Raw genomic sequence first — 22,406 nt, 5'->3', positions numbered from 1 at the left:
GTAGAATGACTCTGACACTACTTTAACGAACAGTGAGATCAATTTTACAAAAAGACTGTCTGTTATAAATATATTTTTTGTGTTTCAAAAAAATTTTTTTGCTACTCAGTGACCCACATTTCCCATAATGCCTCATTATGGGGTACATGGGCATTTGTATAAAAAGACAAAATAGGTGGATCAACCCTAACCGTTATCAAGACCAATCTGATCGAAACACGTTGGTTTTGGACCTGGTGATGGTGATGGCTGTAACCTATTGGATTAAGTAAGCCTTGTAAGCAATGTCCTGGAGTGCGAGTGAAACTTTGTTTGTGGTCATAATATTAGTGCAATTCGACTGATTTGTCGCTTCACTCGCACCGATCGCAAGCACGCTGTCAAAGGAATCATTTGGTGGCATATATAGTGACAGTTAGGATTTCTTTGTGGCTAATAACTTTGGCACCGTTTGACGAATCTTCACAAAACTTTTAAAAAAATACTCATTTTGCCTAGTTTGTGCTTGGAAAGTTTCTGGGTAATCCATTAAGCGGAGGCATATAAAAAAGGGTTCCAAAATGCAAACTCCCCATGCATTTTTTAATAGACTTATTTGAAAAGCACTACCACAAAAACTGTGGAATGATATTACACCAAATTTAGCAGGAAGCTAGATCTTGGTCCGTAGATTGTGCTTTGTGTGATTTGGTGTAAAACCGTTCCGTCGTTTTTGAGAAATTAAAGTTGAAAAATATTAGTTTTATCTCGACAGTTGGGTCTGCATAGTCCTGCAGGAGTGCCAATTTTAAAATAGATCGTTCTGATTGGCTCAGGGAGCTTATTCTCCTTGGACCATCTTGCGAGCACTCTGACTGGCTGCCAGCAACATGAGAAAAATGCCACTGGCATCCATTGCAGGATTTGGGGACTTAGTCTTCAGTCCTGAAGTTAAAAAAATATGATATACGGTGGCAGGGTAAGGGTAAGCCATATGAGGGAGACCCAGAGGAATCACCTAGGGCAAAATATTTTTTTAAATCCGCAAATTTTGGCGTGATCAAGCAGGAGTCCTGTTGGATAACGGCAAAGAAACAAAATAGAGGATGTAATAAAAAAAAGTTAAAAACATATATATATATATATATATGGGGAGGGGGTGTTAGTAGGTCCCACCTCCCCAGTCCACTTAGGACCCCGGAGACCCCATTACTAGGGCTGGGTGTATTTAAGGGGGGTGTGTGCTCCCCCCGAGCCGTTTCAGGCCTTGGGGACCTCATCCCTCGTGGCCCAATCTATTTACTAAGAGGAGGGGGCTTTTGGCACCTCTCCTGAACTGTTTTTGGCCTCGGGGACCCCATTGCCTGGGGCCCAAAGCATTGATTAGGGGAGGGGGTATCAGCCTCCCCCTCCCTGAGCCATTTTCGAGCCTGGGACCCCAGCCCCTGGAGCCACCTCACTTACTGGGTCCGGGGAGCCCACCCCAGGACACAGTTGTTTCCTTGCCCAAACATGTGTTTGCTCTCGTCTGGTGGGAGCATTTTGAAATCTATTGCCAAACGGGAGCAACCACTCCTCATTTTTATTCTATTTGGCCCCCGGGCCTATAAACGCTTGGGGAGGAAGCCACGCACCCCATCAACTTAATAATGTAATGTAGCCCTGGGGTTGGGGTCCCCAGGCCTAATAAGGCATGAGGAGGGGGCTGCATGACTCCTCCCCTTAGATTTTGGCACTAGAGGCCCATGAAGGTTCAGAAAGGTGGAGCAGGTGCCCCCCCTACATTTGTATTGTATTTGGCCCCTGGGGATGTGGTCCCAGGGCCTATTAAGGCTCAGGGAGAGGGGCTGTATATCTTCTCCCCTTAGATTTAGGCCCCAGGGGATGGGTTCCCAGTGCCCAAGAAAGCTCGTGAGGAGGCCTGGTTGGGAGCAGACTTCCATGTTTGCTACCGTTTAACTGGAGATTTAGAAATGCTTTCGCCAAGTGGGGAAAAATATATGCTTCTTTGCCCGAGGGGAGTGAAACTTCTGTGTCCCGGGGTGGGTTTCAAGGGACACATTAACTGAAACCGTCCTGGGGCTCAGTGACTGTGGGAGGGGGTCTGTGCGACACCCCTTCCCTTTTGTTTGTATTTCAGCCCCAGGGCATGGGGTCACTGGGGTCTAATTAGGCACGGGAGGGGTTCAGCACGTCCTACCCTACATCTAATTACTCAATCCTGGGGGATTGAGTTCCTGGGGCTTAATTAGGTAGCCTTCTCACCTTTTTCCCTTTTTAATACATTTTAGCCCTGGGGGATGGGGTCACCAGTGCTTAACCAGGCTCCAGGAAGGGGGCTGCGAGTCTCTCTCCCATCTTTTTACCTTGGCCCCAGGGGATGGGGTCACTGGGCATCTCAGAGACTTAGGGAAGGGAGCCATGTGCCCCCTCCCAACAAAAAACATGTGCCACCCCCTCCCCGTGCCGTAGCTTAACCCTAAGGGGTTTTAATGAAACAAGAGAAGCCTGCGCTTGTTTTTTTTTTTTTTTAATTACCTTAGATTCAAAGGTTGTCTGTGAATTTGTAGCAAAATTTAAAAAAGATGTTTTGGGCCCTGATGGGGTTCCACTGGTACTCAAGCAGCCTAGAGGATCTGGATATGCCTAACCTGCCCCCTATGTCTTTTATTTGCTTTTTTCTTAGCACGCTGGACGAGTCCCGAGTCAAGGATGTCTGCCAACATTCCTGGTTGATATGGTGGCAGCTATTTAGATTTCATCATGAGATCTATTGGCCCGCAGATCCTCCGTGGTGTGCTACGTACACTTCTTTTTTAACTTTAATTTCTCAAAAACTATTAAACGGGTTTACACCGAAGCCCAAAAAGCTCTTGTTAGCTTTCTGCCAAATGTTGTATAAATCAGCGGTTTGGGTTGTAGCTGAACCTTAAGGCCCTATGGGAAAAAGAATGGGGAAAATGTATTTTGGGAACCCCCCTTTTTCTCGGCCCCCACTTGATGGATCACCACAAAACGTTCCATGCTCAAACCAGTCAAAAAGTCGCACTTTTATTCAGAAAGTTTCATGGAGAGTCATCAAATGGCACCAAAGTTATTAGTAACAGAAAAAAGGCATTTCCTGTGGCAACATGATCCTAATTATAACTAATCAGTGGCAACCGTCACTGGGTGATATATACATCTCAGAACGGCCAAACAGACAGGGGCATTTCTGTTTCTCCAACCCGGCTGTGTTCACAGCTGGGTTGGAGAAGAGCTGCAGGCTCCCAGGGACTGTCTGAGTGACAGACCAAGCCACTCAGACCATGAAAGCAGCGACTGGATTGGGGAGGGAGCTTGCTTTCCAAGAGACTGCTGGGAGAGCATCGAGGCGGGCGTCGGAGACAGCGGAAGGGAAAGATATGATTTTTTAAAAATTATTATTTTCCCTGTACCTTCCACGACCCTTGCCCCTGTCCATCTCCCCCCCACTTTTGTTTCATGACGGCCGCCACTGGGCATAAGTTATAGTTAGCTTAGGTAACTGCTGAATTTCACTGGTTTTGTACGAGTGAAATCTGAGCCTAACTATAGCGTCCCTGTAACCTTGGTTTTTTTTAATGGAATTTCATTGTTTTCTTAACTAGTCATGTTTGCAGGATGGTCTGCGCGGCCCCCATTCAGTTTTCCCAAAGTCCCGGGGAGATGATGGACCCCGGGGTGCGAGGGTGCTGTGTGGGCACCTCTGCATACTTTACAAGAAATACCCTGGGGAGGTGGTTGTCCCTGGGGTTTACTAAACCGTAGGAGGAAGGCCCGTGCACCCTCTCCTTTATTTTTGATAAGCCCCCAGGATTTGGCCCACCCGGGGGATTTCTTTAAAAGAACTTGCAATACAACACACAAATCAACACATTTCTCTGTGTTCTTGCCTACTTCAAGCGGGTGTTGGATTGTGACATAGTGCCTGGTCTGGCTACATAAGTAGATTGGTCTCTGCATGAGAGTCTATGCTATTTGCAATGATCCGCCCAAGTAATGCTCCCTTGACACAAAGCATTTTGTGTGGTGTGAAAAGTGCACTTCACAATGCAAAACACTTGGTGTACGCTGGATAGTAAGTAGTCTTAGGCGTAAAGCCTACGTAAATCGAGGATAAGGTCTTAAAACTGTGTTCTGCTGTCTTTCACTAAGAAGCCATTGTAATGCCTTCAGGGCCAGCCTGCTGTGGTCTAGTTGTTTCAGCCAAAAGCGGAAGATAAGCCAGACTAATTGATTTTCTCACACTTTTGTGGTCTTTTGGCACTCTTGTGTGTAGGTTAGAAAATGCAAGGATAGTGAGGAAGATGCAAAATGAGAGAACATGAACATTTGTCACATTTGGTGAGACTGGCTCTTAGTAAAATGAATGGTCAACCAGGCCAAGGAATCATTAGTTAAATATTCAACAGTCTCAACAACAAGGAGCTTGGAGCCCTACTTAGAATGGATTACAAACCTCACTCAGCGTTATTATCTTAACCTTTTTAGGTTATGAACACTGCACTTTAAATTTGATTTCCCTTTGGACTCCCCCATGTGGTTGTGCAATGTGTCTATGCAAAGCACTAGTCACTTTATACTGTTTTGCACCTTGTAATCAGCTCCGAGGCTTTCCTTTTTGGTTTCCATTTTGCGAAAGACAAACCTGAGACTTGTGTTTTTGCAGTGTCTAGGAGCTCCAGATATTTGTTATGAATTGCTGAATTTTATAAGAGTAGCTTTTACTATTAGAAAACTATGTGAATCTTAACAACCTGCGATATATATGCACTATAAACTGCACATGAGCACTTTATCTCCGATTAATGGAGTCTATGCCTATGTTGAAATGTCAATTCTTTGTCTTTTCTTGTTTATCGTAGAAATTATATGAATTTTACCAACCTGTGATATACAAGCACTATGAACTGCATATAAGCTCTTTATCTCCTATCGATGGAATCTATCAGGTAGATTCATCAAAGACCCGTTTTGCGAGTCTTTAATAGCGAATCATAAGGAATCGCTAATAAGGACTTGCAAAACGGGATTCATGTAGGAATCGCTAAATAAATTGCGATTCCTACACATTCCTTATTTGCGATTAGCAAATTGCTAATCGCAAATAAGGAATAACTTCCCATTCATTCCTATGGGCCTGCAGGCCCATAGGAATGAATGGGGAGTTATTCCTTATTTGCGATTAGCAATTTGCTAATCGCAAATAAGGATGCGATTTCAAGGGTGCCAGGGGTGTCCAAAGGACACCCTGTAGCACCCCTGAAATGCAAATTTACACAGGTGTTGCGCACACACATGTCCAAAGGACATGTGTGTGTGTAACATGCAACTTAAAAAAATGCACTAAAGTGCTTTTTTCTATTTTTTTCGCTATTTACCACGAAGTCTGACTTCGTGGTAAACAGCGACCAAATATTGCGAATTCGCAATTTAAAATTGGTTAATGAATTGCATTTAAGGAATCTCAAATAGAGATTCCTTAAATGCAATTCCTCGCAAATATGCGAATTCGCTATTACCGATTTTTGCATTTGGGATGATGAATCCCAAATGCAAAAATTGCGCTCGCAAAGGGCCAGATTCTGAAAATCTGGCCCTTTGCGAGCGCAATTTCCTTTCATGAATCTACCTGTATGCCTTTGCTGAAATGTGAATTCTTAGAACTTTTTTGTGGATGTCATGCTTTTATGGCTTCAGCCGAATAAAGATATTTTGATGATGATGAAGAATGGTCACAAGTAAAAAGAACACACATGCTTTATGTGCTGGCTTTTGGGGGATTTCCAGCAAGCCTAACTGCAGCCGGATTGGATCAGCTCATGTTATTAGCAGGGTTGGTGCAGGCACAGGGCAGACACAAGGACCATTTTCTACTAAGGTAGACTAGTGTGGGCTCACTTCTGGTTTCATTGCAGAGACAGGAACTTACCTCATGACAAGGCATGGCTGATACAGAAGGGCACAGTTCATGATAACACAAGGCTTGTGCAAGCTGGAAAATACTTCTGGGGGACTTTTTCTGGCTGTGGGCTTCAATCCAAGAAACAGAAGTGGGTACATCTCAGTTCCTCAAACACCCCCACACAGACACAACAAAACGCCATGCCCTCCACCTGCAAGCTGATCACCCCGGCTTCCATGGCTGACTTACTAGCAATATCCAGGTCTTGAAGTGAAATTCATCTGTAAAAGAAAGAAGAAGTTAAGAACATACAGTCTGCCTTAGAAATGTACATAACTCGAGTAACAGACCATGTACAGGATCACATTCACTTGCATAGTTACAGACAAAGGACCGAAGTCACACATCAAGTACATATATAAAGGGTTTACAGCTTTTTGTCCAGCATGTCTATTTTGTAACTTTTTTTTTATTATCACTGTATTCCAAGCACAAATTCGGTAAGCTTTCCCGTATGTCACAGAATTTAAATTCCATATAATGGCATATTTAGAATCTTTAACTTAAATTTCGTCACAATTGTATCAAGCTATGTTAGCACATTTAAGAGACTTGAGGCAGCGGCATTAAGACATGAAACGTGTTGGCTACTTATACCATGATATCATATCAATTGATGAATAATAAACATATAGGTAATAAATGGATATGACGGGCAAAAGGTGTACACTTCTTCATTATAAAAATAAAGAACCCTGCTATGAACATTGGGGAAGTAAATGTTCTGAGAATTTTGCTGATCAGGGTATTGGTAAACAAGTTGTGAGTCACCTCCTAAGCGCTCAGCCGCTATATGTCTATTCCCCACAAAAAACATATAAACTGAGGCTGCAGGGTCGTCAGTACAGTCCTGGCATTAAGTCAACAGGCTGTGAGGAGGAACATGGCTTCTCATGTGACACTGTAGTGCTGGCAGACACAATGACACAACTTCCTTTGTTATGTCAGTCAAATGGCGATGGAACCGGGACAAATATTCCAGATTGACTTTACAGGGGTTCAATTATGAGAACCAAAGTCCTGCATGATGTTGCATGTATGGAGGAGTCTGGGGCACAGCTGTTGTGTCCAAAGTACAGTTAAAAGCAAATTTATACTTGTAGGCTGGTGAATAACCCTGCATCGTCAGGACTGGCACTGTAGGAATGCTAAATAGAGGCTTCACATGCACAGATAGACATACCAAAGTTGGACAAAGTATGTAGCACTTCGTCTTTGCATAGCAGACAGGTAGTTCTACTGGGTAGACATGTGGCCCCAGTACAGTCCCTAGGAGCCTGGCCTCACAGAAGGACTTTCATCCAACATCTGCCAGTGAAGGAGTCATGCTTTCTATCCATGTTTTCTGTCCCCCTTTGCAGTCTAGTCATTCTAGTTGCATGCTTTGCCAATATCCAATGCTCAATAATGGAACATATAGATGGTGTGGCTGCCGAAATGTCTGAAGGCGACAAGAAGATGAGCCACACAAGAAAGCACTTCATTGTGCTGCCCTGTGCAGGTTGCAGCTCTGCATGAAATACTACAGTCCCTTACCAACACAGGCACAAATGATGACTTTGCAGAAGAAGTGATGGTGCTGGAGATGCACTTTGAGCCTGAAGGGAATGCCTACCATGAATGGGGTATTCTGCTAGAGACCTAGCAAGAGCGCCAGTGCCTATTAAAATGTTGTTGGGATAAGAATGTCCCTGCATAGTGAATAGTGATGTTCCACATTCCAGAGTGCCTGACTGAGAAGTACATGGAATCCTGTTTTTAGGTCTCGCCTAGGTAGCGCTTGCGCTGTCTTTCATGGCATGTTATATTCCGAATATGGGCTTTAAGCTCCGCCCAGTGCTTCTAGTTGCATAGTTGGCCTGCCTTTTTAGAAATTCCTTTACTGTGGTTGGTCAACAGTGTCCATCTGTTCCACCTTGGGTGCCTGGTTCCCTCCCACAGGGACATCACTGATTGATAATTTTGGTTGGCCATCACTTGCCTCCGTGCTCACAACCCCTCCTTCCCTTCATTGCTGTCCTTCTTCCTGCACGATGCTTGTTTTGAAAGGGAGTTTCTTTGCAATGCTTTTAATTGGACATCTGTTTCCCTTTGTTCGCTTTCCCATTCAGTTTCTGTTTCAACTAAAACTCCCCTTTGTTTTCTTTGTGCGTGTTTAGTCTCAGGATCTCGCTCGTGCCCACTGTTGCTGCCCCTCCTCGGGCTTCACCTGCCTCCTACTCCTCCCTCCTGTTTATTTATTTATGTATTTCCTGCTGGCTCTGTGATGTTTATGTTGCATGATCCCACGAATCTTCATTTAAAAACAAGTTTACTCCCTCTTTTTGGCCTGCAGCTGCCTCCTCCCTCCGGCTTGTTTAATATTTATTTACTGCTCGCCCTGCGATGATCCCACGAGCCAGCATTTTCAAACAATGCCTAAAATGCAATTAATAGTTTAGTAAAACAAATATTTTCAGGGAATAACAAGAACCAGGCAGAAAAGCGAACACAAAAAGACTGTGACGAAAGCTCTGGGTCCCACAACAACATAACTAGCAGTACCGTTTCAATGGGCTCCTTGAAACCACCCTCATTTTTCTCTGTTCTCGCCCCTTTTCTGGTCAGGGTTCTCAGACGCTTTGAGGGAGGGAGCCTCCGTTCTTCACTTCAAAATAGACCAGTCTGGAGAGGCCAGATGAATGAAGATCCAACCCAAATTGATCTACAAGTACAGACAGAGAATCAACACCCCCTGTTTGCTATGAATGTATAAATGTGGGAGTCACTGATCCACTTGTTGTTCCAGTTCCGAGTTCTCTTTGACCAGGGAATGGAGCACTCCCTGAGTACTCTGAGGTCTGCTTTACAACCAGAGCTGGTGTCTACCTGACAGCCAACTTCTTGAGGTGAGGGGACATCGCTCGGAGTATGACTGAACGGAAGATGCTGTCAGTCTGCCCGGAAGCTCATGGAGCTCAATCTACCTGCTGAAAGAGGGAATTAGCATGCCAACCCTGGTGAGTACGACCAGGAAGAGCCAGATCAGTTAACACTAAGTCTGAGGGCCTGTCCATCAATAAGACAAAGGAGGGCGATCTGAGTGCTCCAGTGACTGGAGCACTTTTTTTCTCAACAAACGGCTGACACTGTGGCAACATTGGGATGCTGTGCCCAAGCAGACTGTGCTGCTGCTACATCATGAAGTTATGCCTGAGCAAACTGTGATGCTGCGACTTCTTGAAGTTATGCCAGAGCAGACTGTGATACTGCTACATCATGAGGTTATGCCTGAGCAGACTGTGATGCTGCGACTTCTTGAAGTTATGCCCGAGCAGACTGTAATGCTGCGACATCTTGAAGTTATGCCTGAGCAGACTGTAATGTTGCGACATCATGAAGTTGTGCCTGAGCAGACTGTGATGCTGCGACATCATGAAGTTATGCCTGAGCAGACTGTGATGCTGCTACATCATGAAGTTATGCCTGAGCAAACTGTGATGCTGCGACTTCTTGAAGTTATGCCTGAGCAGACTGTGATGCTGCGACTTCTTGAAGTTATGCCCGAGCAGACTGTAATGCTGCGACATCTTGAAGTTATGCCTGAGCAGACTGTAATGCTGCGACATCATGAAGTTATGCCTGAGCAGACTGTGATGCTGCGACATCATGAAGTTATGCCTGAGCAAACTGTGATGCTGCTACATCATGAAGTTATGCCTGAGCAGACTGTAATGCTGCGACATCATGAAGTTATGCCTGAGCAGACTGTGATGCTGCTACATCATGAAGTTATGCCTGAGCAGACTGTGATGCTGCCACTTCTTGAAGTTATGCCTGAGCAGACTGTGATGCTGCGACTTCTTGAAGTTATGCCCGAGCAGACTGTGATGCTGCGACATCATGAAGTTATGCGTGAGCAGACTGTAATGCTGCGACATCATGAAGTTATGCCTGAGCAGACTGTGCTGCTGCTACATCATGAAGTTATGCCCGAGCAGACTGTGATGCTGCTACATCATGAAGTTATGCCTGAGCAGACTGTGATGCTGCGACTGGATGTATGAGACGTTACAACGCATACTTTTACATCGCATGCCTTTACAACGTGGTTTTTCCAACGAAAACCTTTACAACGCATAGCGCTTTGGGGTGCTGGATAGTGAATAGTTTAATTTACTATTCCAACTCCAGTCCCCGTGGACACTAGGGAAGGTGTTGGACAGTAAATTGAACGTATTGCCTATCCTAGAGCGCCCCCCAGCGCAATGCGTTGTAATGGTTTGCGTTGTAAAAGTTGCGTCGTCAAGGCACTGCGTGGTAAAAGTTGCGTTGTAAAGGATGTTCCCCGCTGCGACTTCTTGAAGTTATGCCCAAGCAGACTGTGTTACTGTGACCTCATGAATGTGTGCCCTAAGGGACTGGGATGCTGTGACTGCACTGTACCTGAGTTGCTTATGCCACTGACAAAGCACAATGAGCCATGCCGGTGCCATGCTGCCAGAACAAGGGTGACTTTTTGTGACCCCGCAGCCCTCCACCCTAACTCACCCGCAACGCAGAATCAGGGGACTAGCTAGAGACCGGCCACAATGCAGGAGCCTGCACCCTTGTACTCTGGATCGTGACTGGGACTCTTGGTTGTGGTCTCCGCAGTTGCCTTCCACAGAATTGAGCCAACATATCTGTCCTGAAGAAGGACATAGAGCCAGCTATAAGCTGCGGGTTTCTGCCGCGGCCAAAGACCAGATGAAACTCTGTAGTGGTAGAAAAAGTAAAATTGACACTAATAAGAGTGAGTGAATGCACAGACGTAATAGAAGAGGTAACACTGTACCTGTACTAGCCCCAAGTACAGCTGGCCCACACTGGTGAAAAATCTGTGTTTATGACCTGTAGTGTGTAGTGTTGATTATTGTGTGAGAATTAAAGTAAATTATTTTAGCAAAGACAAGTCCTGGGTAAGGCAATCTGCTATTTCACAGTTGGGTGGGTGATGAGTTCTGATCTTGAAGCACCCCCACACTACATCACTGTTAAGCCTGTGACTGCTTGCTAGCGCTACAACTAAACGTCAAGTGCTGAATGGGTTGTACTTGGTCCAGTTGGCAGAGCCTTAGTAGAGCGGGCCCTGAGAAATCAAAGGCAAATACCTCTAGCCCCACCCTCGGCTGCGGCCCAGTAGGCCCTGTGCTTGCCCTGTGGCCCCCACAGGGCAAGCAGGGCACACTGCTTGTAACACACTTGTAACACACTCTTTACTACCTCTTACATTTTGTTTGCTTTCGATACTTGCACAAGTGCCACCATTGCCTAAGTAACGTTTGTTCTTGTGTTTGAGTGTCCTCCATTTATTGCAGTATTATACCTCTATTTGTACTTTGTACGCTTTTGTAACCTGCACACATGTCACTTTTTCCTCCTGTAATGCACCGTTTGCTACCTCTTGTATTTTGTTTGCTCACGATTGTCACTTTTGCCTCATGTAACTTAGCGTTTGCTTTTGTAATTTGTTCACCTGTAATGTTCTCATGTATCAGTTCTGTTCCTATTGTAAAGCGCTCCGACACCTTCGGGTAAAGTCCGCGCTATATAAAAACGCATAAAATAAATAAATAAATAAATAAACACCGGGCCTGACACATGCACCGTGGCAAATCATCTGGAGTATTATACAAGGAGGAACTTGGAAAGTTTCCTTAGAACAATAAATATATAGGCCACACACTATAACCATCTATGTCAATCCCTGGGCCCTTAGAAGCTGAACTCATTAACATCATCATTAAGGAGAAATGTGTGGATAGGATGAATTGAAATTGAAGAAATAGTTAGTGGGTGAGAGCAATACCTTAGTAAGGGGACGCTCCTTTGGAAATTGTGGAGGGTGTTTGCATCGCGAAGAGAACTGCCGGTCTGAGAGAAAACTAAACCGTTTTGCCAAAGTGTGTTGATTCAAAATGACAACCAAGTTTTCAGAATGTAGCTGCTTCAAGGGGAGGCCGTCACAAAGGTCAAGACAGAGAGGTCAGTAAGCTCCCAGGATCTGTGATGGTGGAGTCAAAAGAAGAAGTAGATTTCATCTCCCTATTTCTCATTGGCCCTGAAAGCGGTTGTCGCAACCCAGGTGCACAGTCACCATTCAAGTCCTTGACACAGTAGTGCTCATAGGGAAGAAAGACACAGTGAATGTCATGGCTACAGAACATTTCAGTAAGCTGAAGTCACAACCATGTCCTCTGAGTCAGCTGACAGCTATCCTGATCAAAGGGACAATCCAATGCAGCTTATGGTAGAGCGAAGTAAGTAAAGTAAAGTCCACATTTGTAAAGCGCACAATCACCCGTAAGGGTCTCTAGGCGCTGGGGGCCGTCGGGAAGATTAAGCGAGCTATTGCCCAGAGTCACATGGTGCTGGGCTAACCTGCCGCCGGAGCTGGGGATCGAACCGTGATCCCCCGATTCCAGCGTCAGTCGCCCTGGCCGCGGCGCCACACCTCTTCCAACAAGTGGACGTCTCAACCGAGCCTGAATCTTGGGGTGACATCCTCATCAGATGCAGCATTTCCAAAGAATTATAGCCCGTACCGATTGCCTGTAAATGTAACTGTGTGCCAGAGAAGAAATCCCAGAAGAGTATGAAATACTATTTTGTGACTCGCGATGCAGATACAGAAAAATGGGTCACTGGTTATGCTGATTCTCAGGGGCATTCACTTTCACATCTACAATCATGCTGAGTAAGAGCTGTAAATATTAGAAAAGGCAGACATTAGCAAAAATGTGACGGGCCCCCACCCCTGGGGACTCAACAATAGTCTTCGCAAAGAAGGCGCTGCTGTGTGAGGAGCTACAGATGTGTGTGGGCATGGGAATCCCAACAATGCAATAATAAGCATCACATTGCCCCCGCAATTAGTGTAGATCTCAGAAGGTCCTGATGTTTCTCAAAATTGATCTCAACAAAGGGTGCATTTACTTAAGAGCTGCATGAAAGATTATTGCAACACCCTCAGCTGACGCTGTGTTGCAAAGATGCAAACAGCTGATCTGTGGAAACTTATCAGAGGCTTATCTCTTCCAGAATTCTATTTGTGATATGCTTGCTTATCTCCCCAGAGTACAACTCAGCGAAATCCTTATCATCTATATATTCTCTGAACATGAGTAGTACTGGAGACTCATGTTCACCCTACCCCATTGTGCATTAAAAATATGTGAATTCTAGAAGACTTATATTGAGCTATTTGGCTATGATTTGTCAACAGCAGGAACCACTGCCAGTCCCAAAAACATCCAAGACATAAAAAATACAGCTGTTCAATGGAATGCATTGGAAGTACATAGCATCCTAGACATGGTAATCTACTGTGGTGGATTCATATGCTCACGAGACACAAAAATAATCTTCTAAAGCAACACACTGATGGGACCAAAAAAGGAATGGAGCCACCCCACAAAGACACCTTGCAGGTCATGAAGAATGCACTTCCGAAGGACAACACCATAGTATACTTTGACCCTAGCTAGTTAAAAAAAATAATAGTCAACACTAGTCCTTATTTCTGGGAGTGGTGCTGATACAGAAGTAAAGACCAGGTCAACTATCACCCATAGTGTACATGAGCAGGGCTATGACCCCGACAGAGAAGCAATAATCACAGATAGAACAGAAGGCCATTGACAGTTTCTAGGGATGCCGCAGTTTTCTAGCATACATCCTTTGAAGATGAGAACTGACCACAAGCCACTGCTAGCTTTATTCCATGGATAACTTGTGACAGAGCACAGAAAATAGGAACCTGCTGTCCCATGGATGAGTACAGGTCAGTAGTAGACAATTCCGCTGACTACACCTCGAGACCTTCTAGACCTACAATTGAAGCAGGAGGAGAAAAGAGACATCAAACCCTTAATGCTCCATGCGAGTTTACACCAATCATAACTATTCCAAAGGCGCTGGCCATATAAGAGGCAGTAGCAATAAGAGAGTCTTCTACAGTGCTTAAATTGCTAAATAATTTGTGCCGGGGCTTTGGTCAGGAGGCCACTGCAGCTTGTACCACATATTCCCCCTGCCATGCTGCCAATGATAGTAACTATCACACTCCTATAAGTGTGACAATTCGGACTATTTCACGACCCCAAAGCTATAAGAATGGCTTGGGTGGCAGGTAATATTCATTTTTAATGTATAATGGGCGTGTTCAGACGTTTGCTTTTTAGAGCACGTGCTAAGTCAGGTGTTTGCATCTCTCCTGTTATGCTGAGTCTCTGCAGCTGCGCTGTGCACTTTGACCCTCTTTAATACTGTTCTGGTGCCTGTATCTTAGTCTTCTAATGTGTGATCGGTGTTGAGGAATCAACTGCTTTCTAATGTCTACACTCTGTTCCCTCCTCTTTCTTCTGTTCTTTAGTATCTGCCCAAAAACATTCAGAAACAATACAATGCAGTGTTCTGTGCTCTACTCCCAGCTCAGTCTCTCGCTATTGTTTATTCTACACCTGGGGTCTAACCTCCTCTGTCTCTCTGCTGCGGCCTCTGTTCCCTGCTCTGGTGTCTGCACTACAGTTTTTGTGTGTGTGCGCCATCTAATTGTTTAGGTGCTCAGAGGTCTGGGCGATGTTCTGTCCCATTCTTCTCGGTGTTTCCACCTGTTCTGTGGAATTTGTCAACTCCGTGCTTTGTTTCTTCCGGAGTCTGCGCCTCTCTGTTCAGGTGTGTGTATATAGAGTGTGCTCCGGTGTATGTTCCGGATTATGGATTCTAGCGTTTACTCCGTGTTCTGGATTCCAGTGTATCCCCTGTGTTCTGTGTGTAATCTTCCGTGCTGGTGTGTTCTGGAGTTTATTGCACTGAACAGCCTCTGCCCCTTGTCCCTCTGTGGCCCTACGCCTCAGCGTCTGTCCCACACTTTACTGGTGTCCCCTCGGTGTTCTCGTGTCCGTCAGTCCGTCCGCTCTGCGTGTTTCAGTCTGGAGCGGCGCACTGGTGTCGGTCTCCTCAGCTCTGTCCTGTCCTTTCTGCCCCTCACTTACCGTCAGTTGAGGGCTGCAGAGCTCCGGAGCTCGCTGCCACGGACCCCAGTCCCCAGAGCAGGAGGGCGCAGACCCCGGGAGACGCCACCATCCTGGCAGCTGTAAAGCACCACATCTGTCCCCGCGGCCGGGTCACTTCCTCGTGGATCACGAGCGACGCCTCCTCTGCTCCTCTCTGCGCCCGCCCTCTGCCGTCCACTCCTCCCATCCCCTGCTTTCACTTCCCAATCCCTCTTCCCTCCTCCCTCTCTTTCTCAGCGGTCGAAGTGTAAAACAACACCCATTGGCAAAGCCAGCAGTAGTTCGGGACTTTCCTTGAGAATGCAGAAATGTAACCCTCAGTTGGCGCGAGGAAACAGGATGTGGAGTAGTGTGAAGGCGATTCAACATAGTGAAAGGTAACTCTGAGCAGGACGGGCTTCTTGAATTTGTTAATTTATGAATTAGTAACAGTTTTTTTGTAGTAGAGCACGCGGTTGAAAATAGAAAACAGCCGTTTTGGTGGTAAAACTTGTGCTTCCAAAAATGTCGACTGAGACACAATCAGAACTCTGGCCAAGTTATTTGCCAAGAGACCACTCTGATGGTCCTGAGCCCAGGACCAGAGACACAGAGCCTCTCTACGGGGCCGATTCACAGAACTAACTTAAGCCAAAATCCTAAACTTACTACCATTTTGGTATTCACAGGCACTTACTCATTTCGGTATTCACAGAAGTTAGGAGTCCTAACTTTAGGACTCCTAAATGCCTTCTGTGAATACCGAAAGTCTTAAAGTTGGGATTTTTCTCAGTTTAGGAGTAGTAAAGGTAGGACTCCTAACTTTAGGACTCCTAAATGCCTTCTGTGAATACCAGAAGTCTTAAAGTTAGGATTTTTCTCAGTTTAGGAGTAGTAAAGGTAGGACTCCTAACTTTAGGACTCCTAAATGCCTTCTGTGAATACCAGAAGTCTTAAAGTTAGGATTTTTCTCAGTTTAGGAGTCCTAAAGTTAGGAGTCCTAACTTCTGTGAATACCGAAATGAGTAAGTGCCTTCTGTGAATACCAAAATGATAGTAAGTTTAGGATTTTGTTTTAAGTTAGTTCTGTGAATCGGGCCCTACGAGAGGATACGACCCTACTCCTCCCTGTTTGTTTATGTCCCACATTGCAGTAGTATTGTCTGTCAAGACTTGAACTGACTGACCGCAAAGAAAAGGGAGGAAGGCCTTAAGAGCCAGATGGATCGCCTGCAATTGCTGAAGATTGATATGCAACAATCTTTCCTCTGGAGACTTGACCGACTCTTAGAGATCTCCGCAGTGTTGAAACCACTGCCTGCGGAGGCACCACTGGAAGGCCCTTATGTGCCAGCATGCATGAGTGACCAACAGAATGCACGACGCCGTCACACCTTCAGGACTGGAACCATTGCTCCATTGTAAAACATCAGAATCATATCCTGAATATCCAGAATCCTCTGGGGAGGTAGGTAGGCACGATTCACTGTAGTGTCCAGTACTGCCCCAATGAACAGGGTGCTCTGAGAGGGCTCTAGGTGAGACTTGGGCATTTATTGAAAAGCCGAGGCTGGGCAACAGTTGTGCTGCCGACTACAAATGGGCACCAACATCATCTCTGGCGACCTGGTATTGATCAGTTAATCATCCAGCTAAGGGAATATCAGAATTCCCCACCTTCTGAGATGTGCCACAACCACTGCCATCGTTATGTTTGTGAAGACCTGAGGTGCGGAAGTAAGACCAAATGGGAGGACCTCAATCTGTTAGTGCTGAGACCTCACTGTCATGCGGAGATATTTCTGTTGCGATTTTAGAATGGGGATGTTCAAATACACATCCTGAAAATTGATTGAAACCATCTAGTCTTCCTTCTCCAGCGCAAGAAGCACCTGTGCAAGGGTCAACATTTTGAACTTTTCCTGCGTGAGGAACAAGTTCAAAATCCTGAGGTCGAGGATCAGCTGGAAACGACCATCCTTTTTGGTAATCAGAAAGTATTTGGAATTACATCCCTGATACCGTTTCTGCTCTGGAACCAATTCTACTGCGCTCTTCTCAAGTAGGGCTTGAACCTCCTGTTGGAGGAGCAGAAGGTGCTTCTCTAGAAAAAGTCTTGTTGGGGATATAAAGGAGGGGGTTGCTCCTGGAAAGGTAGGGCATAACCATGCTCTGCAATATATAAAACTCATAGGTCTGTTGTGACAGATCTCCAATGAGGCAGAAAATAAGCCAATTGTCCTCCTACTGGGCATGTTCTAAGATGGTGAAGCTAGGGCTGCTTTCCTGCATCAATGGCTGGGGAGGAAAAAGAAGAGGAGGAGGAGGTTGGTTGATGGTTAGATCCAGGGTGATGACCTCTACCCAACCCCTACAGATCCTGTAAAGGGGATTGGAGGGCTGTTGCTGCTGTTGTTGCTGACTTCTCCCTCAAAAGGACAAGTTCTGACCAAACCCCCTGAATCCACAGAATTGTCTATACTCTTCAGGTTGCGACTGAAGCCCCAACAACTTTGAGGCTGCCTTTCTGCCCATAAACCTACTAAAGAGTGGAATCAGCCTTGGCACCAAAGAGCCATGATCCATGGAAAGGCAAATCTAGCAACGTCGCCTGTACATTCGACGAGAAATCAGACCCCCTCAACCAGGCGTGTCTCCTTGTGGCAACCCATTGCCCTCACCAATGAGTCAGCTGTGTCCAGGCCTTACTGTATCACCTGACAGGCAGCAGCCTGAGTGTCATTGAGTAGCTCTGAAAAATGTCCCTGGAGATCCTCAGACAACTTGGGAATGACATCCCTTGCTGACTCCATTAAGGCATGAACATAGCGCCCCAACAGACATGTGGCATTGGTGGATTTCAGGGCCATACTGCAAGAGGAGAAGATGTTATTAGCTGATTGCTCCATTCGTTTAGACTCCATTTCAGCCGGGATTGTTGAAAAATAACCAGGTGTCAGTTTTGCAGAACAAGAAGCCTGTACCACCAAACTTTCAGGTGCGGGATGTGTGGACAAAAACAACGGATCCTCTGGAGCAGGCTTATACCTTCCAGCAATCGATCTTGAAACTGGTGCAGAAGACATAGGCTTCTGCCATATCTCAAGAATAGGTTCAGTAAGAGCCTCATTAAATGGCAATAAGGACTCAGATGAGGATGTTGAAGAATGAAGTCCTTCAGTCAATAAATTAGACTTCGACTTAGTAGATGGTATTTTATTTATTTATTTGAAGAGTTTTATATAGCGCTGGCTAGACCCGGAGGTATCAGAGCGCTTTACATGAGGATCTACGAGTTACAAGTTACATAGTTATATCATTTAAATCAAAGAATCACAGAGGGAGGGGAGGGGGAGAGAAGGAAACATAACGGGGAAACGAGGAAAACAGTGTCAGATGACCAGCTGGGTAGTGACGGCCGAGGGGGTGAAACCAAGGACAGACTCCTCTATAGCTGCATATGACAGCTCCACCGGGCATCGGCCAAGGTTTCTCGTGCACCGAGGTAAGTACAAACAGTTTTGGTATCCGCCCAGAGTTACAGGTTACTTAGTTGCATCAATTAAATCAAAAAATCACAGAGGGAGGGAGAGGGAAGGAAACACCAAGGGGAAACAAGGAAAACAATGTCAGATGACCGGCTGGGTAGGTGACGGCCAAGGGGGTGAAACCAGGGCCAGACTCCTCTATAGCTGCAGATGACAGCTTCACCTGGCATCGGCCAAGGTTGCTCGTGCACCGAAGTAAGTACAAACAGTTTTAGTATCCACCCAGGGGGCATCGTCAAAGGTCCATAGAAAGTTCCACCAAAGTTCCACCAGGCATGGGCCATGTAGATCCAGCACCGTGCTATGCATAATGTTCAAGGTTTCAGTCCGGGGGCATCGTCATAGGTCAATTGGCAGCATTCATGCTGGAATTACTGGGAAGATAAGACTTACTGTAGGGTTGATATGCACTCGAAAGCAATGCTTCCAAGGGACAAGCCAGGACAGCCATCCTAAGGTCAGGCATATAGAATGTGTAGGCATGGGTTGTTGGGCACTTGGCTGTTGCCCCAAGTAATTCTCTCGCTATGAGTGAGGCTGTTGTAGGACTAAGTGTAGAAAACAGCCCCATTGCTGGTCTTTTGCGCTATGGAGACCCTGAAGTGAGCAACGGGGATATGGGCTGAACTTGATCAGATCAGTGATTAAGGGCTTCTGAGGAACAGTTAATTGCTTAATTTTTCTATTCTTGCTTTCCTTTTCAACAGAGAGTACTGTTTTCAAAGCGATGGGAGCCAGAGTTTGCTTGATGTCGGATTAACAGATGAAATTACAAAGGATGGCACAATTGTCAGACTAGCCGTTTAGAAAATGCCCAGTGTATTCATTTCTTCGAAGCAGGGTAGACAATTGGTATTGCACTAAGCAGCTCCCACGTAGTCTACCATTTTGGAAGAGGTAAGCCACTGTTAGTTTTTGTAGAGTTGCCCTAAGCTTAAAGATTTTCGCTTATTTTGAAGAGTTTCTATTTGTTTTGTTTAAAAGAAGACGACAATAGTGATTCCAGAAAAATGAACTGCAGCCACAGAGTTGCAGTCTTCATTACTTCTGCCGCTCTAAGCAGTTTTCCCTCTGATGCAGGACCATTCTCGTCCGGTCTGCATTTTAGAGCTCAATAAGATAAGTCCTCCCCAGCAAGGTATACCTTCCTTAATCTACTGCCGCCTGTACATATCCCTTGTATCTTTTTTCCTTCTAGCCTGATTTTTGATCTATGCTCACCTGGTTCTGTGTCTAAATTGTACACCATTTTCCAAGACATAAACAGTATGTACTCTTTTATTATGGATTTTTTTTCTGCCTATTGCTTTGATTTTCTCCTTGTCAGTCACCCAGGTTATCAGTTAGTCCTGATGAGACCCCAGTATCCTTTATGAGGGTCGAAACGTCATCGACAAATAATAGGAGATAGACCTCTACCATAAATGTGAAACACAATGTGTATTACCCTTTGTGATATATGATTTGTAAAATTATTGTCTATTTCCTTAATGAAACCAACTTTATGCTCACTTTGGGCCTGATTACGATGGCGGAAGGCCCGCCACCGACAGGACTGAAATGTAACTCTAGCATTTCAGCTGCCTTTCTAATCAATCACAGAGCAATAAGATGTCACCTCAGGTGGCGCTGTATCCTTTGGGGATAACAACTCCCATTTCGGAAGGGTATCTAGACCACTTGCCACATCCAGTCCTTCAAAACTAGGACCCAAGGCCACAATTTTACCTTCTACCAAATCCTGACCTTCTCCATATAAATATTGCTCCTTCTTCAAAAGCCTTTTAACCTCTCTTCTAGATCTTATCTCAGGTACAGGCATCAGTGGCACCAATACCGGTGTCACTGTTTTTAGTAACGACACCAACAGTTGCTCATAAGCTGGCGGAACTGAATACGGGTGACCCGGCAGCGGCTCGGATCCAGACGGACATGAAGAGGGGTCAATCAGCGCCAGAGACTCTCACCTGAATCCTTCCACTCGCAACGGTGCCGTCTGTCTTGGTGTCGGTGGAGGCCAGTTCACTGTAGTCATCAGCATAAAAGGACCCTAATGGTAGTGTGCCGGAAAGCCTCCTAAGGATCAAGAGAGAGGCCCCATATGGCCAGCCGACACACCAGATGGAATTGCAGCTCTCACAAAAATGCTGAACATGGCATTTAGGAAGCTCGGCGGATCGGACACCGGAGCAGGGTATGCTCGATACTCCTCTTGTATGAGAGGCACTGGCGGCGGCAGATGCTGTGGAATAAACGGATCTGAACCTGGTTCCCGTTCCGGGCATCCAGCAGGAATCATCCCTCACCCTTGGAGTTGAAAGCAACGCTGAAGCTGCCTTTGGAGATCGAGTTGGAGAAATCTCACCCCTTTCCCCACGAGTCCTCGGAGCTGGGGGCATTGACTTTGGTGAAACATCTCTTGAAGACCGAAGCCGAGAGCCATTACATTGCTTCTTCTTGTGCTTCTTTCTGGACGACTTCGAAAAGGGAGGAGACGGTGACTTCGATCGAGGCTGGGACCTTCAACGATCTCTCTTCCCCTTCTTCGTCCTTGCCATAAAGAGCTTTGCCTCTCATTCCTTCAAGGCCTTCAGGTTCATCTTTTGACATGACGAACAGGCCCTGGCATAAGAACTCAGGCACTAAAGGCAATCGTTGTGTGGGTCCATAATCAACATTTGTTCATTGCATTCCCTACACGTCTTGAATCCGAACTTCCTCTCATGAGACACCTTCATTTGCAAAATTGTTGTACATGTATACAAGGAAGAAATTTCCTGTAATATGGCGAGCCTAAACAAACCATACAGGGCGAAGCCATGTAAAAAAGGAAACTGATATCAGCATGCCGAAGAGGTCTTCTTAGGGCTCTTATGACTTCACACAGAGTCATGTGTGGAGCTATGGCATTATGACACCCTGATCGACGTAAGAGAACTGTAGAGAAAACTTTCAGTGGGATGCTGGCCCTTTGGGATGCTGAAAAGTTGAGGAATTCACAGGTAGGTGTATCCATCAGAACATCCTTAACTTGGATCACATAGAGTTCTAAATGGGAGGAAAAAAACGAAATATCACATGTATTGTGACATTTTGCTCTATGATGTCATGTAACCTGTCTCTTAAAAACTACAGGAAGGAGGCAGAGACATTACAAAGCCCTAATGGCAAAGCCATGTGATCATTGTGTCAAAAAGGAGTGCTATTCGAACTACATTGTTGGCCCTCTTTAAATCTAGTTTGCTGTATATTGTTGTTGTCTTAGCCTAATGCAATAGGACCTGTGTTATTTGGAAGGGCTATTGTTTAGGTCGAGCCTAGGCAGTGCGCATGGGCAGTCTGCAAGACCTTCTGTAATCACTATACGGAGTGTAATCCCTCCTGCTGGTTACCATTTGTTCACTCCTGCATCGTTCTTCTTTGCTGTCTTCTCATTCGTAGGCACTCCCGATACATCACTTCCGTTTTACGCTCCCGAGCCCCGGCCAAAAACAGGTTCCTTACGCTGTAGGTGTTTATATGTTCCTTTGGGGACTACTTCTTTTATTTCCTGCTCCTCATACATAGTTGTTGCAAATAATTGCTGTTTTTAAGCGATTGTTGCAGTGTGTATGTTAAGTTCATATTTTCAGATGGAACTAGTCCTTTGTGGCGTGCGAGGCACTAAACTGAGCCTGTGAGTGCAAAGCTTTGCCTGTTGCTGAGGCTCTTGCGTGACCTACATCTGCTGCAAATCTGTGATGCCTCTTTATTACATTGTGTGCGAGGGCTGCAAAGTTTGTTTATTTTAAATGCTGTTCTGTCGTCGTGCATAATATAAAAAAATGGCTTCGAAATCTAAACCCTACATTCCAGCCCCTTCCGCTCCCCCTTGTG

The 22,406-nt window shown here is 45.6% G+C and overlaps 1 protein-coding gene across 1 annotated transcript in view; it reads right to left on the bottom strand.

The window, feature by feature from the left end:
- CTSH (cathepsin H) overlaps positions 1-15,190 on the bottom strand; it is a 127,562-nt gene extending 112,372 nt beyond the window's left edge. The window contains exons 1-2 of the mRNA XM_078682944.1: positions 14,983-15,190; positions 6,155-6,186 (exon numbers count right to left, since the gene is read on the bottom strand). Coding sequence (XP_078539070.1) covers positions 6,155-6,186; positions 14,983-15,190 — 240 coding nt within the window. The remainder of the gene's footprint in view (positions 1-6,154; positions 6,187-14,982) is intronic.
- Positions 15,191-22,406: the final 7,216 nt, after the last annotated feature.

Source organism: Lissotriton helveticus, chromosome 3_1 (assembly GCF_964261635.1).
Source record: "Lissotriton helveticus chromosome 3_1, aLisHel1.1, whole genome shotgun sequence".
Lineage (NCBI taxonomy): Eukaryota > Metazoa > Chordata > Amphibia > Caudata > Salamandridae > Lissotriton > Lissotriton helveticus.
The sequence above is the reverse complement of the archived record's forward strand: the minus strand, read 5'-3'. Positions and strand labels throughout refer to the sequence as shown.